General features: G+C 40.3%; 1 protein-coding gene across 4 annotated transcripts in view; it reads left to right on the forward strand.

Annotated features, from left to right (window-relative positions):
- Positions 1–15,431, forward strand: part of TRIM24 (tripartite motif containing 24) — a 121,463-nt gene that overhangs the window by 82,109 nt on the left and 23,923 nt on the right. For 3 of the 4 annotated variants that reach the window (XM_059711903.1, XM_059711905.1, XM_059711902.1), the window contains exons 9-11: positions 3,363–3,631; positions 10,582–10,755; positions 13,890–14,063. In XM_059711903.1, the coding sequence (XP_059567886.1) occupies positions 3,363–3,631; positions 10,582–10,755; positions 13,890–14,063 (617 nt within the window). The remainder of the gene's footprint in view (positions 1–3,362; positions 3,632–10,581; positions 10,756–13,889; positions 14,064–15,431) is intronic. The other variant, XM_059711904.1, reaches the window with a different exon arrangement.

A 15,431-nucleotide genomic window follows, 5' to 3' on the forward strand; every position in this document is an offset into this window, starting at 1 on the left:
AAAAACATGGAATTTTTGTTAGTATTTTATTAATCTGTGTATATATGTCACACATGCATGAATGTTAACATACATATAAGTATATGGATGTTATGAAACATCCTCTGTTGACTCAGAATTAAGGAGTTCTATTTTTCATAGACTCTTGCTTGAACTTTTTATCAGAATGGGTTGATAAAACTCTTGACTTGTGACTGGCATTGTTATAGAATTTTTTGATACTTAGAATGTTTTCTGATACAATAGTATTTCCAATACTATTATTGGCTTTCTCTTTAGACTCAGTCATCAAATGCCTAATGTTACTCATTTGCTTTCTCTTGGCTAGGGAAAACATTGCTTTTTCTTTTGCCTTTTTGTAGTAATTATACATATAATTTTATATAATAAATATAATTATATATATATTTAAGTTTCTAATTGAAGTGTTATGTGCATACAGAAAAGTGCCCAAATTTTAAATATTGGTGTCCACTGAATTATCAAAAAGGAAGACTATCATCTTGGTAACATTAAGAGTTCAAACATCCTTGCAGGCAGTTCAATAGAAAGTTATTTTAACTTTCTTGTTATATTATTTGCTAGGAGAAAAAGTCCTCACTTTTTGCCTACTCTCTTAATTTCTCACAGCGAAATGATGTAAACAGAAATTTAAGAATTCCCTACACAGTCTTCATTAACTAATATTCCCTTTGATGACATCATTGGGTTTATTAACTTTGTTTCAAAATCATCAAAAATGATTGCGCTCTCATTCTGTAGGCTAGATTCTGTGTAAGAAAGGAAAAAATGGCATGATAGAGAGCCAGTACTCTCAGAATACACCAGGAACGGAAGAAATCGACTTACACAAAGCATTTTTACAAGGGAAGAACAAAAAGAATAATGATAGGGTGTCCCCTTAAAGAAAAAATAATAAGATGACCCCTGCAGTTCAGTTTAGAAGTACATAAAGCTATATGTTTATTGATAAATAGCAAGCAACTGGAACTACACACAAACACACACCTATATGTGTTACTATATGTATCCTATATAATAAATGCCTAATATGCTAAGTGTCCGGTCATCCGTTCAACCAATCAAAGCGTAATATGCTAATGATATGCTAAGGCCGCTCAACTGCTCGCTATGACATGTACTGACACCAGGGAGCAGACAGTCGACCGGTCAACCAGTCGCTATGACGTGCACTGACCACCAGAGGGCAGACACTCCTGACTGGTAGGTTAGCTTGCTGCTGGGATCCAGCCAATCAGTACTGAACCAGACAGGCCAAACACACCCTGGAGCCCTCCCACAGTCCCTCCCCAGCTGGCCAACCTCCTGCATCCCTCCCTGGCCCCAATCATGCACAGGTGGGGTACCTCGACCTGGCCTACGCCCTCTCGCAATCCAGGATCCCTCAGGGGATGTCGGAGAGCCCGTTTCAGCTGGATCCTGCTTGACGCTGGAGCTGCGCTCCCCATGGGAGCGCAGCCAGAAGCCGGGCTCATAGCTGACGAGCACACTTGTGGTGACGGGAGCCTCTCCTGCCTCTGCGGCAGCACTGAGGATGCCCAACTGATGGTTTAGGCTTGCTCCCCACAGGGCCATCAGTCAGACATCCCCTGAGGGCTCCCAGACTGCGAGAGGGTGCAGGCTGAGCTGAGGGCCCCCTACCCCCCCCCCCCCAGTGCATGAATTTGTGCACCTGGCCTCTAGTTAATTAATACAAAGCATGTGTCTAAGTAACTATCTCTTAACCCTTATCCCTCTCTACCAACCCACATTCAACTGTTCAGAGAACCTATCACAGTTATATATCCACATAAGTAGTCACATCTATAGAGATGTATGTATTTATATACACTGAGTGGCCAGATTATTATGACCACCCCATCAGTAGTACTTCATTGACACTTCCAAAAATACTGAATATTGAAAACTTCCTAAGCAAATACTCTGAAGGTTTTATTATTATTATTATTATTATTATTATTATTATTTGCATAACTAATTCACTTCATTGTACTGATGGGGTGGTCATAATAAACTGGCTGGTCATAATAATCTGGCCACTCAGTGTATATCATTTATAATACAAATATAGGCATAGGTAAAGGTAAGAATATATGTATAATTACACACACAAAAATGGATATAGTTTTAGGTAAGTCTGCATCAGCAAAAATCAAATAAAGACAGCATCTCCTGTTTGTGAAGAGTTTGTGAAACTCTGATATAATAAAGTTAAATAATAATCTTTACTGTAGAACTTCTCAGAGCTGTCATTTATAGCTCTGTAAATTGTCGTTGACAATGAAATTTACATTTTAATTCTTCCAAAGAGACAAATTTTCCAAATTTGTTATCCATGGCTTCTGAGAAACATCTTTCATAGGGCAAGGGGAAAATATTGATCTAGATAAATATTCAGTTAATGTTTTGGGGATTTGGGTAAGTTCTTCAATGTCTCTGAACCATAGATCCCTTATCTGTAAAGAAGAATTTAACAATATGCATAGACCTGCTGTCGCAGTGCTTAACAACCAGTAAGTAATGAATTATAGCCATATTTTTTTAGGATGCATATACTTTGTAAATCTAAAACATTTAATTAAATCTGTACTGTTGAAAAAATTAATCTTTGCCTTGTGCTTGGATCAGACCTATTAGATGCACCCTTAAACTCTCTTAAGGGTAATTGTAAGCCACTCAAAATATTCTCTATCAGAAAACTGACATAGCATGCACTGTGAAAGTGTAAGGAACTCGAGAGAGAACAAATTATTAATATTAAAGAATCCGAAATACTTTGTGGGAATGTTTTTAGAACCAATGTCAGATTTGCTTGTTTTAATATACAACAGCAGTTCTCAAAATGTACAGTTTGAGGCTCCTTCAGGGAACCACAGAGGCTTCCCTTTTCCAACTACGTATCTGTGTGGCTGGATTTTCTTCCTGTATTTCAACCTAAACAATATATTATGACAGATAATGCAGAAACAGATATGGGAGTTCAGCTATTAAGCCAGACATATAAAGATATTTTCAAAAATATAAAACAGTGCACTCTTCACTAAGATTTTTTAAAAAATATTATTTTTCATAAAGGTATGCTATTATGGGTTTATTATTTTTAAATGAATTAGTAAGTAAATTTTTTTAATTCTCATTTTTAGTGTCAAAGATAGTAAATTTTGATAGATAGAATCTCCATTAGTAAAAGCTCTTTGGGGCAATCTGTTTTTAAGAGTGTAAAGGTTCCCTGAGATTGAAAAGTTCCTTGACAGTTTGGAAGTTCAGCAACAATAACCTTACAAAATGTAGTATTTCACTATCAGAAAAACTTTAGAACTTAATCTTTTTTCTTTAATTAGGTTCTTTAGTAATTGAAGATAAAGAGAGTCAACCACAAATGCCTAAGCAGAATCCTGTCATGGAACAGAATTCACAGCCACAAGGTGGTTTATCTTCAAACCAGTTATCCAAGTTTCCAACACAGATCAGCCTAGCTCAGTTACGACTCCAGCATATGCAGCAACAGGTAATGGCTCAGAGGCAACAGGTGCAACGGAGGCCAGCACCTATGGGTTTACCAAGCCCTAGAATGCAGGGGTCCATCCAGCAACCTTCCATCTCTCATCAGGTAAATTTGGAAGCAGGCCTGTCCTAACTTAGATAATTATAGTACAATTGTATTTAGCAACTCTGAAAATAACCAGGACACCCATCATCCATGATTTAAATATATAAATTTATAAAAATGTATTACATTGAGGATTCCTGATTTAGCTCCTAGACTTTAGCCCTTCTCAAAAAAAAGAATCAATGGTTTATTTAACCGGTACATCTATTTTTATTACATTGTCTTAATATTATAGACAGTGTGGGGATGCAAGTGTTTAGAAAACCACATTGCATCTTAGAAACTAGGGCAAAATGAAATAGAAAGGGGCAGGGATGTGGTACATTAGAAATATACCATTTTAAAACTTTATTTCTGAGCAAATATTCCATGAACCATTGTTATTTTCACTAATTATGAACTATTATTTACTTTTAATCCAGTTTTTTAAGATAAAATAGTCATATATTTTGTTAAATGTTTTAACTGTTCTGCTCAGTTTAGATGTGGGCATACTTAGTTTTAATAAAGGTTTAGTAAAGACTATAAGGTCAAATTCATACAAATTGTCTGTTGTTTTCAGTTACATATATTTATGAATTTATATTCTTCCTATTTCGGAGAAGGATTTGAAGGACAGTAAATGACATGAATGAAATGGAATGAGGTTTAATAAGAGTCAAAGTGTGTAGAACTAGGCTAAGAATTCTCATACTTGAGAGCAAGCCTTAGCTCAAAACTTATTGTCAACCCAAAAAAAAGAAATAGAAATATCTATATTGTGTGACAAAAAGGAAACATATTAGTTTTTTAGTGGAGAAACATTTTACTAGCACTAAGAGGAAGATATTATGTGAGTGAGTCTTTATAAAACAACAATTAAATGGAATAATTGTATTTTTGTGGTAATTTTACTAGTACAGAATATAAAAATGGTGTTCATCTGACTCTTATTTTAACTCAATAAAAGTTGTGGGCATATGTAGATCCTAATATTGTTAAATTGCTTCTTTGAAGGCCTGAGGTGATGTACTTGAGGTTTATGGCTTTCTAGTGATTTGATTAGGAAGGCATATCAAATCCAAGGGAATATTAGTATACCCAATTGATTATTCCTTTCAAACTTTGTTTTAACTCAGGTTTTTACAGGAAGTAAATAACAAGCAATTTAAGTTTTTATGGTGAGTGTTCTTTTAGGAAAGAATTGTACGCTTTAGATATCAGGAGTGAAACTGGCAAAGTTGAAATTTTGTTAAGAAAATTGAGGAGTAATTTTGTTACTACCTCTGTAGACTGCAGTGACGTATTGCAGATAGACTGCAAAGAATGCCAAAACTTTTTCTGAAGACAAATGTGAGGAGGAGGAGAAGAGAGAAAAAATAATAACTTGTTGAGTGCCTAGTGCTAAGCATTTGCATAATTAATATTTATCTTAAGTGTCTGAGAGATGGTAAAGTGATTTTCATTAAGTAGTTTATTAACCTGAAAAAGAGTAAATTGGCTTTTCAGTAAGAAGTGAGGAACTGAAGCAGTTAATAGATATTATCTAACTTGGTCGCATTCCCATAAGTAGTTATATAAGCAATGACAGAAGTGAACACTGAACCTTTAGCTTGTGTATCTCAGAAATTTGCTTTTGATCTTATTTTTCCTCTCTAGACTTACTGCAACATAATCTATATAATGTACAATCTCTGTTATACAACCCAGTTTTCTCACTTAGAAATAAAGTAATTTTTGCATCTTTCGGTCATTACCTCATACACTGTTCTTTCCTCTTGACTCTCAGTAACTCCTGAACCTTCTTTCACACTCTCATGTTTCATTTTTAGCTGCTCTCTGCAAAACGTTCACTCATGCATTGTCCACTTACCAATTTGCGCACACTACAGATTTTTACATTGCCATGCTTACCAACACTCTTCCTTTTCTATCAGTTTATTTACATATATGTGTGGGAAAAATGATTGCCTATGTGTATATGTGTTCCTGGCTTTGTGGATATGTTCAGATTGTACCGTACATCTGTCCATAGGGTTCAGGTAAATTTAAAAGAGTGCTTCTTAAAGTCACTTACATGATTGTTCTCTATTCTTCTTCCTCTGAAGATTAACCATGTACTCTGCATGGTTAAAGAATTTGGAGATACAGAGGTTGAATACATAGTTACATGACTGATTGATAGACATTGTGCATCTCTGTTTATTTAGCAGTATACAGTATATTCTATTACACTCTGATGTTCAGATCTAAGTTTGTTAGCACTGTCACGTGTTGTTTTTTTACATATATACTAGCAGCCTGGTGCACAGGATTTGTGCACTGGTCGGGATCCTGGTCTGCGGGGATTGCCTGCTGTGCGAGTGCCACTCATCCCGGTCAGCCAAGCGGTTGTGGACCTGACCTCTGAGCAGCTGCTCCTGCTGTGGGAGCACCACTCATCCCGGTCAGCCACGCGGCACTTCCACTGTGGGAGTGCACTGATCACCAGGGGGCAGCTCCTGTATTGAGTGTCTGCCCCCTGGTGGTCAGTGCACATCAATGCGAATGACCGGTTGACCGGTCATTCTGGTAGTTCCACCAGTCAGTTGGTGGGCTTTTATTTTACAGTATAGGATTTTTATTGATTTCAGAGAGGAAGGGAGACCGGGAGAAATATGGAAATGTCAATGATGAGAGAGAATCATTGATTGGCTGCTTCCTGTATGCCTCCCACCAGGGACCAAGCTCACAACCTGCACATGTGCCCTGACGGAAACCGAACTATGACCTCCTTGTTCATAGATTGACAGGTGCTGAACTACTGAGCCACTCTGTCTGGGCACATATGTTATCCTATCTAATAATAGAGAAACATGGTAATTAGCCATAACTTCGCTACCCTTATATTGGCTAATCAGCGAGATATGCAAATTAACTGCCAAACAAGATGGCGGCCGGCAGCCAGGCAGCTGAAGCGAACAGGAGGCTTGCTTGCTCCAGTGAAGGAGGAAGCCAAGGTTCCCCGCCTCCTGCTGCTGCCCTCTGAGCTTGCACTCTAAGAAACAATGTTGCAATTATAGAACCTAAACAAACCCCAGAAACCTACTTTCAGCCATCAGACCTGGAGCGAGCAGGACTGCAACAGTGTTACAATTATAGAACCCAAACAAACCCAGATCCCTGCTTTCAGCAGCCGAGGTCTCAGAGCTGGAGCCGAGCCTCAGAGCTAAAGCCGGCTCTCAGCTCCAGTGACAGCATTAGAAGGTAAATAAATCCCAGAATTAAAAAAAAGAAAAAAAGGAGAGGTTGGGAGCTTCAGTCATCCGCCAGCCTGAAAATGGCCCTCAGCTCCTCACCCAGACTGGCCAGGCACCCCAGTGGGGACCCCCACCCTGAAGGGGGTGTGACCAGCTGCAAACGGCCATCATCCCCTCATCCAGGCTGGCCAGGCTCCCAAGCGGGACCCCCACCCTGATCCGGAACACCCTTCAGGGCAAACCAGCCGGCCCCTACCCGTGCACTAGGCCTCTATCCTATATAGTAAAAGGGTAATATGCCTCCCAGCACCAGGATCAGTGGAGCCGGAAGGCCTCATTCCCCGGGATCAGCGGAGCCACGAGGCCTCCCGGCACCGGGATCAGCTGAGCAGCGAGGCCTCACTGCCCCGGTGTCAAGTGGAGCCACGAGGCCTCCCAGCACTGGAATCAGCGGAGCCACGAGGCCTCCTGGCCCCTGGAGCAGCGTGATGGGGGGCAGCGCCCAAACCCCCTGATCACCCTGCGGCTCTGTGTGTGACAGGGGGCAGGGCCACAACCTCCCTATCCGCCCTGCTCTGTTCGTGACAGGGGAAGGTGCCCCAACCCCCTGATTGGCCCTGCTCTGTGCCTGATAGGAGGGAGCTCCCCAACCCCCTGATCCGCCCTGCTCTGTGTGTGACAGGGTGCGATGCCCCAACCCCCCCATGGGCCCTGCTCTGTGTGTGACGGGGTGGAGCCGCAACCTCCCCATCGGCCCTGCCCTGAATGTGACGGGAGAGTGCCCCAACCCCATGATCGGCCCTGCTCTGTGTGTGACAGGGTACAGAGCCCCAGCCCCCCTGATGGGCCTTGCTCTGTGTGTGACAGGGGAGAGCTCCCCAACCCCCTGCTCTTCCCTGCTCTGTGCGTGACAGGGGGCGGCGCCCCAACCCCCTGATCCGCCCTGCTCTATGCGTGACGGTACGGAGCCCCAACCCCCCTGATGGGCCCTGCTCTGTGCGTGACGGGGCAGCGCCCCAACCCCCTGATTGGCCCTGCTCTGTGCGTGACGGGGTGGCGCCGCAACCTCCCCATCGACCCTGCTTTGAGTGTGACAGGGCGGCGGCCCAGCCCCCCAATCGGCCCTACCCTGAGCGTGACTGAGGGTGGCATCACAACCTCCCGATCCGCCCTGCTCTGTGCATGACGGGACGGCGCCCCAACTCCCCAATCGGCCCTGTTCTGAGCCTGACCAGGGGCTGCACCTAGGGATTGGGCCTGCCCTCTGTCACCCGGGAGCGGGCCTAAGCCATCAGGTGGTCATCTCCTGAGAGGTCCCAGACTGTGAGGGGCACAAGTGGGGCTGAGGGACACCCCTCCCCCCACCCCCCAGCCAGTGCACAAATTTTTGTGCACCGGGCCTCTAGTCTTATACATAATTCACATGAATGTTTCTCAAACCTGAGCCAGATTAACTGTTATGGAAATATTTTCATTTTATATGTACATGTTAATTTCCCTACACAGTGATGGATTTTAGAAAGACATATGCTACCCTTCATTTTTTACATAGTTGGAAACTACTGACCTAGAATAAAATCAAAACCTGCCCTAGTCAGTTTGGCTCAGTGGTTGGAGTGAACCAGTTCGATTTCTGGTCAGGGCGTATGCCTGGGTTGAGGGCTCAATCCCCAGTCGGGGGGCGCATGCAGGAAGCAGCTTATCAATGTTTCTCTCTCATCAATGTTTCTATCTCTCCCTCTCCTTTCCTCTCTCTAAAAAACTTAAAAAATACTTATTTTAAAATAAAAAGTATTTATTTTAAAATAAAATAACAGTGATTTTGCTATTTTTTATGCTAATAACCAGTTCCTAATGTTCTTTCAAGTTGCTTCCTCTGTCAGAAGGATTTTAGAAATTAATTCAGTCAAATATAACAGTTTAGGAGAAGCAAGAAAAATCACCTCACATCTTACCAAACTGCAGGTTCAATGTTCATTCCTACATTGATTGATTCCTCGGAGTACATTACTGTGGCACCAAGTATCTTGACTGAATCTGGGTGAGGGTGTGATAGCATGGTAGCAGAAGCTTCTACAACTAAGGATTCTCCCTTAAGGATTATTTTGGGTGCTTTTCCACTTTTTAAAAAAAACTACAGATAAATGTAGTTTTTCACTATAATTCTCCCACTATTTTCTCTTTGTGTTTTTATGATATGAAACCCTTCAAATCACAAAACTTTAGTAGAAGAATAAAAATTAATTTTTATTGCTTCAGGCTTTTTACTTTTGTAAAATTTTGACACTTATTTTTCACCCACAAAATTTTCCTTGGTCTTGAAACAATATTTAAATCTATTTTTCATTGGTTTTATAATTACTCTTGAGAAAGTTACTGAGGGTGGACCCAGTGCTAAGTAATTTGTAAGAGTGGGGAGAGAGAAGCAATGTTATCCAGGAAAGGAAATTCCAAAAATGGGAGAGGAAAAAGAAGACAGGGCTATCCTCTTTATAGCTCCTCTGCCTTCACAGAGTCAAAGTTTAAGGTGTTGCTAATTCAACTTTATAAATTCCACATTCATTGTCCCCTGTGAATGTGAGAGTTAATAGTTCCCTCTCTGAGAAGTTCTAGTCGTAAAAATAAACTGTTAAGATAGCCTGCAAGTAAGTATTTGCAATAGTTGCCAACTATAAAGAGAATTGGATAGGCAAGAGAAACTGGCATATAAGGTTACCTTTTTCTAGAACACTGGTCTCAGTTTCTAGGGCTAGCATTTAAGAGCAAAGTAAGCTTGCCTTCCCAGCCCTTGCCCTGTCCTGTAATCAAACAATTTTGTCCTTGAAGGGTTTCCTTTCAAATCTATTTTCTTTTTGGGAAACACATCCTCTAAGCTGTAATTAGTATATTAACCCCTAGCAAAATAAGAGAACATGATTTGGTAATAATATGGCAGACTAGATTTGGAGAAAAGCCTTAGTGTTGCCTTTTTACTAGCTGTGTGGCTTTTTTTTTTTTTCCAAGTTATTTAAGCTTTCTGATGTATAGTGTCCTAATTTGTAAAATAAGGGGAGAGTAAAATGCTGATCACAATGCCTGGCATATAGTTTTATTTAAATAACATCTAAAATTCATTTACTTCAAATGTTACTTAATATCAGCTGTTTTCATTATTAATGATTTATTGGGTGAGAGTACAGACGTTAGAGCCAGAGTACTTGAATTCAAATCCCAGCTCTATCCCTTACTATCTTTAATTTTTGACAAGATACTTAAATTGTCCTTACCTCACAGGATTGTTGTGAAGATTAAATGAGTTAACACATGTAAAGAACTAAAGCAGTACCTGGCCTATAATAACTGATAAATAAATGTTAGCAATTATTATTTTACCACCACCTTATTTACGAGGTTTGAAGAGGGCAATTCTTTGCAAAAGTTAATCATAAACAAGGACTGAGAACCAAAGATAAATTTTCCCTACTTCCCCACATGGCATAGGCCCAATCCTGGTATAACCTACTTAAAATCGGAAACCCCTCCACCAATGCTCTTAATAAAACTCCTTTTCTTTAAATTGCTTCTATACATTCTGGAAAGCTGCCTTATTCCCCTATTCCCTTGTTGTAGTGTTAATTATTGATTCATCTGTGGCAGAGTTGCCGTTTTTCTGTAAAAGTAATAAAATAGAGTGCTTTATAATTTTATCTTTCAGATTTTTGTCACTGAATTGGTTTTATTTCTTTTTTTCAGCAACCCCCTCCGCGTTTGATAAATTTTCAGAATCACAGCCCCAAACCCAGTGGACCAGTTCTCCCTCCTCATTCTCAACAGCTGAGATATCCACCAACCCAGAATATGCCACGGCAAGCAATAAAGCCCAATCCCTTACAGATGGCTTTCTTGGCTCAACAAGCGATAAAGCAGGTATACATATTCACTTATTTTCCTTTTGCTACTTTGCAATTACATTGAATTTATGGATAAAGTAACAGTTATGAAAAGTAAGAGCAAGCTTTTTTGTAAAAAAAAAAAAAAGTGAATTACAAAATTTATTGTAGACTGACTTATAGAGACAAAGCTAAGAGAAAGGTCGTGATGCTTTGTAATTAACAAGAAAAAATCAAGCCACTTTATATGAATGAAAGCCCAGAATAACCAGTGTGTCATAGGTATTGATTTTTCTAATAGTGATGTATGTCTTAATATTCTTAAGACAATCTATTCTTAATGTCTTCAGATAAAAATATATTCTAGGTATTACATATTTTTTTAAAAAGTAAATGTTCTCTCAGTGCCTGTCTTCTCTAAGCACTTTGTCAATAGTTCTTCCAGCTAAGACTTGTAGATTGATTTCAGCTTAATTATTTTGCCAAGGCTAAAATCCATATGATGCTATTTCCATAATTCTGTGACATTCATTTCAATCAAATGATTTGAAAATTTTATTTTAAAAGTATACACACTTCATGTGTGTAAAATTCATTCCTATCTTTATTTCATCATTAGAGGTGAAGAGAAAAGGGTCCAAACAACAGTTTGACCTTAGATTTTGGCCTTTGCAAGGTTAATATTTTAAATCTTATTCACCCTAAATATAAAATAAATGCTTTATAGAGTTGTGTTGAGACTTAATGCTAATGTGTATTAAAATACCTACCACATTCTGTGTACACAAACTTTATTTTCCCTCTTCCCCATTTATTATTTGCACTGGGTAAACCTACACTCTTAAGAATGTTTCCTGATCAAAAATCTAAACATGAATGAATAAATGAACAAGCTAGTAGAAAATGTAGTGGAGAATTGGTTTTAATTGGTAGATTTTTTTTAAAACAAATTATCTTTGTACAATGGGAATACCTTTTAGCTATTAAGAACATCCAGTAGTCTATATATGATCTAAGTATATTATATGGAGGGAAAACATGCTAAATTCTTGTGAGGTATTATCTTATTTTTGTGGGGGTTTTTTTGTTGTTGTTTTACTATTATATATAGAGAGAAAACCTGGAGGGTCATACATCAGCTGTAGCTGATTATTCTAGGGAGCAAAGGAGGACATGAGTCCAGAGAAAGGAAGGGTGGGTGGATATGAGAGGTGGGGTAGGTAGTAAAGATAACTTTCACATTCACAGGTTTCCTTACATAGTTTTTTCAGTGGAGCATATAAATTAGAATGTTTCAGACACTATCCCTCCATATAATGTAGGCCATATGTTAATGGTATTGTATTTGGGAATGTTTTCCTATGCACAGTCTTGAGATAGCTCTTAGTTGCTTTCCTTTTTCCCCCAGTATTTTATTAAGAAACTAGAGGCCCGGTGTGTGAAATTTGTGCATGGGAGGGGGGTCCCTCAGCCCAGCCTGCACCCTCTCGCAATCTGGGACCCCTTGGGGGATGTCCGACTGCCGGTTTAGGCCCCATCCTACAGGGGTCCCTGCGGGATGGGGCCTAAACTGGCAGTCGGGCATCTCTCTTGCAATCCAGGACCGCTGGCTCCTAACCGCTCGCCTGCCTGATTGCCCCTAACCACTCTGCCTGCCTGCCTCATCGCCCTTAACCCCTCTGCCTGCCCGATCACCCCTAACCACTTAGCCTGCCTGCCTGATCACCCCTAACCACCTCTGCCTCAGCCCCTGCTGCCGCGGCATAGTCAAGAAGGACGTCTGGAATGATGTCCGGAAGGTCATTTGGCTGTCTGATCTAATTAGCATATTACACTTTTATTATTATAGATGTTTGTAACATAACAATTTGGAAGAGTTGTATAGAGGCAAAATTGTTTTATATGCTTTCTCAGTTATTATGCATATACCTCTTGATCCAGTCAATCAAGTCTTTTTTTTTTTTTTATAGATTTCGATGTAGATTAAAGACAGCAGCATGGTTCATCTCTGTACACTTAAGCATTCCTAGTGTTAGCTTAGTTAATATATTTATCTTGGCCACTAACATAAATGATGCTTGCTTACCTGTTCAGATACAAGAAATGAATTAAAAAAATCTGAAATCTTGGGTCTTGGGCTAGTGTTTGATGATTGAGGTTTCACTCTAATATTAAGGCTACTAGCAGTGTTTATTGGGAGAATTCCTAAAGTCACCATCTTTAGGTCTTAACTCTTAGGCTGATCCATTCTCCAAAGGATCTTTTTGTCTTCTGCCTAAAATGCAGGGTCTGGCTACTTGTTGAAGCCAGCTGGGAGAAGAAGATAGGGAGTAAGCCATCAGCAGACTGGGTGAGAAGCTCAGCATTCAGTGTGTGTATGGTTTCTGAATCTTCATTTTCCATGCAGTACTTCTGCCTGCAACTGAATATGGTGCTCTTCAGTCTAAAGACACTTATCTACCTGTTTTGGAGAATAAACTTCTAGCCATTTTCTGTGTAGGTGAAGGAAGCCCTTGGGGTAACTACAGGTAGAGTAGGAAAGAAACACAAGATTTAACACTTCTTAAGCACTGAGATTATTCTGTTTTTAGCCCCAGCTTCACCTCTCATACTTTTAATTCCCAAGCTTTTAGGGGTTCTGCAGTGTATGTTGATTTCCTTCTCTATTTTCCCCACTGCCACCTTAGATTTCAGCTTTATCAAATTGATTAAGTAATTTTCTATTTGTCCATCTGCTTTCTGTTTCTGTCTTCTCCTGTTTTCTTTGTCTTTATGACTCGGTGCCTTTTAAAAATTCCTTTTAACCATTATTTTAGTTTCATATTTATCAGGTAGGGACAGAAGAAAATGTATGTTTTTTGCCCTCCATCTTTACCTTGAGGTTGCTGCGCATGTGTTTATATTTCTTTTCCAGTACGTACAAGCTTTCTAAGATTGGTACTGTGGTTTTCTGGTGTATACTAATTGCTGTCTTCTGGTAAAAATCAGCGCTTTTTATTTTTCAACAGGATTCATGAAAGTTATGTATACCTGTGCCCTCTCCCTCTTCCAATTACAATTGAATTCAAATTGCAGAATCTGTCTTCTGTTTTGTGTCTGGATTGGGATTAGGTGGACATTTTATGTTATAGGTCTGCTGATGGACAACTTTTCTTTTTCTTTCTACTGTAGTGGCAGATTTGCAGTGGACAGGCCCCCCCATCAACTGCCAATAGCACATCCTCTACTCCTTCTAGTCCCACCATTACTAGTGCAGCAGGATATGATGGAAAGGCTTTTAGTTCACCTATGATTGATTTGAGCTCACCAGTGGGAGGTTCCTATAATCTTCCTTCTCTGCCAGATGTAAGTATACAGAGAATTTTTACGAATCTATTTCGAAAATTTTACGTGGACTTGGATTTGGTAAAAGGCATGAGTTTGTTGCATTATAGGTTGTATGTGTTTGTTTTAGAAGTTACTTACATCCTTTAGAGATATAACAACAAGAAAGATAAAAAGATTATAGACACTTGGCCATACTACATAATATCTTTCAAAGTGTTGGAGCTTAAGGTGTTTGTAATGAATGATTTACAAAATGGTGATGGATTATGGAAATGAATGATTGTGGTGATGGATATGAAATCTAAGCTGGGAAAGCAGGGAAGAAAGGACATGGGAAAGAGGTACTGGAGAGGTGAATTGCTGGAATGTGATATGAAAATATCAGATTAGAGAGGGAGGCTAGAATTAAAGACATTAGCAGAGATGGAGGCAAGTTTACTATTGGAAATGAAAACATTTTCTGTTACATCATACCAGTGCAAAACTACCTCTGATTTCTACTTAAGTTAAATATATTAACTCTCTCCCTAGCTGGTTTGGCTCAGTGGATAGAGCATCAGCCTGTGGACTGAAGGGTCCTGGGTTCGATTCCAGATAAAGGCATGTGCCCCGGTTGCAGCTTGATCCCCAGTGGGGGGCATGTAGGAGGCATGCAATCAATGATTCTCTCTCATCATTGATGTTTCTATCTTGGTCCATCTCCCTTCCTCTCTGAAATCAATAAAAGTTTATTTTAAAAACCATATATATATATATATGTGTGTGTGTGTGTGTGTGTGTGTGTGTGTATATATCTTTGTGTGTGTGTGTGTATACATACAGACACATATACATATGCACACATACATGTACACCAATAAAAGATAAAGATGCAAATTAACCATTACTCCACTATACCCACCAGCCAATCAGGAGCAAGTATGCAAATTAACCCAACTAAGATGGTGGCGGACACGGAGCTAGATTGAACAGGAGCCTTGGGTTGCCCCCGGTGATGGAGGAAGCCAAGTTTCCCGCCTGCCCTGGCCTGCCCTGGGCTCCGCTCAAGACTACAAAGTTTCAATTATAGAAGATAAATAAATCCCAGATACCTGCTTCCAGCCCACCCTGGCCTCTGCTCAAGGAGGCGCTGGGAAAAAAAAAGAAAAAGAGAGGCTAGGAGCTTGGGTCGCCAGGGGGGCATGGCCAGCCTGAAAATAGCCCTCAGCCTCTCACCCAGGATGGCCAGGCACCCCAGCAGGACCCCCCACACCCTGAAGGGGCTGTGGGCAGCCTGAAAACGGCCCTCAGCCCCTCACCCAGACTGGCCACATCCCCATGGGGTGAGGGTCCCTGCTGGGGGGCTTGGCCAGCCTGCAAACAGCCATCAGCACCTTACCCAGGCTG

This window comes from Myotis daubentonii, chromosome 10 (genome assembly GCF_963259705.1).
Source record: "Myotis daubentonii chromosome 10, mMyoDau2.1, whole genome shotgun sequence".
In the NCBI taxonomy this organism is placed as follows: domain Eukaryota; kingdom Metazoa; phylum Chordata; class Mammalia; order Chiroptera; family Vespertilionidae; genus Myotis; species Myotis daubentonii.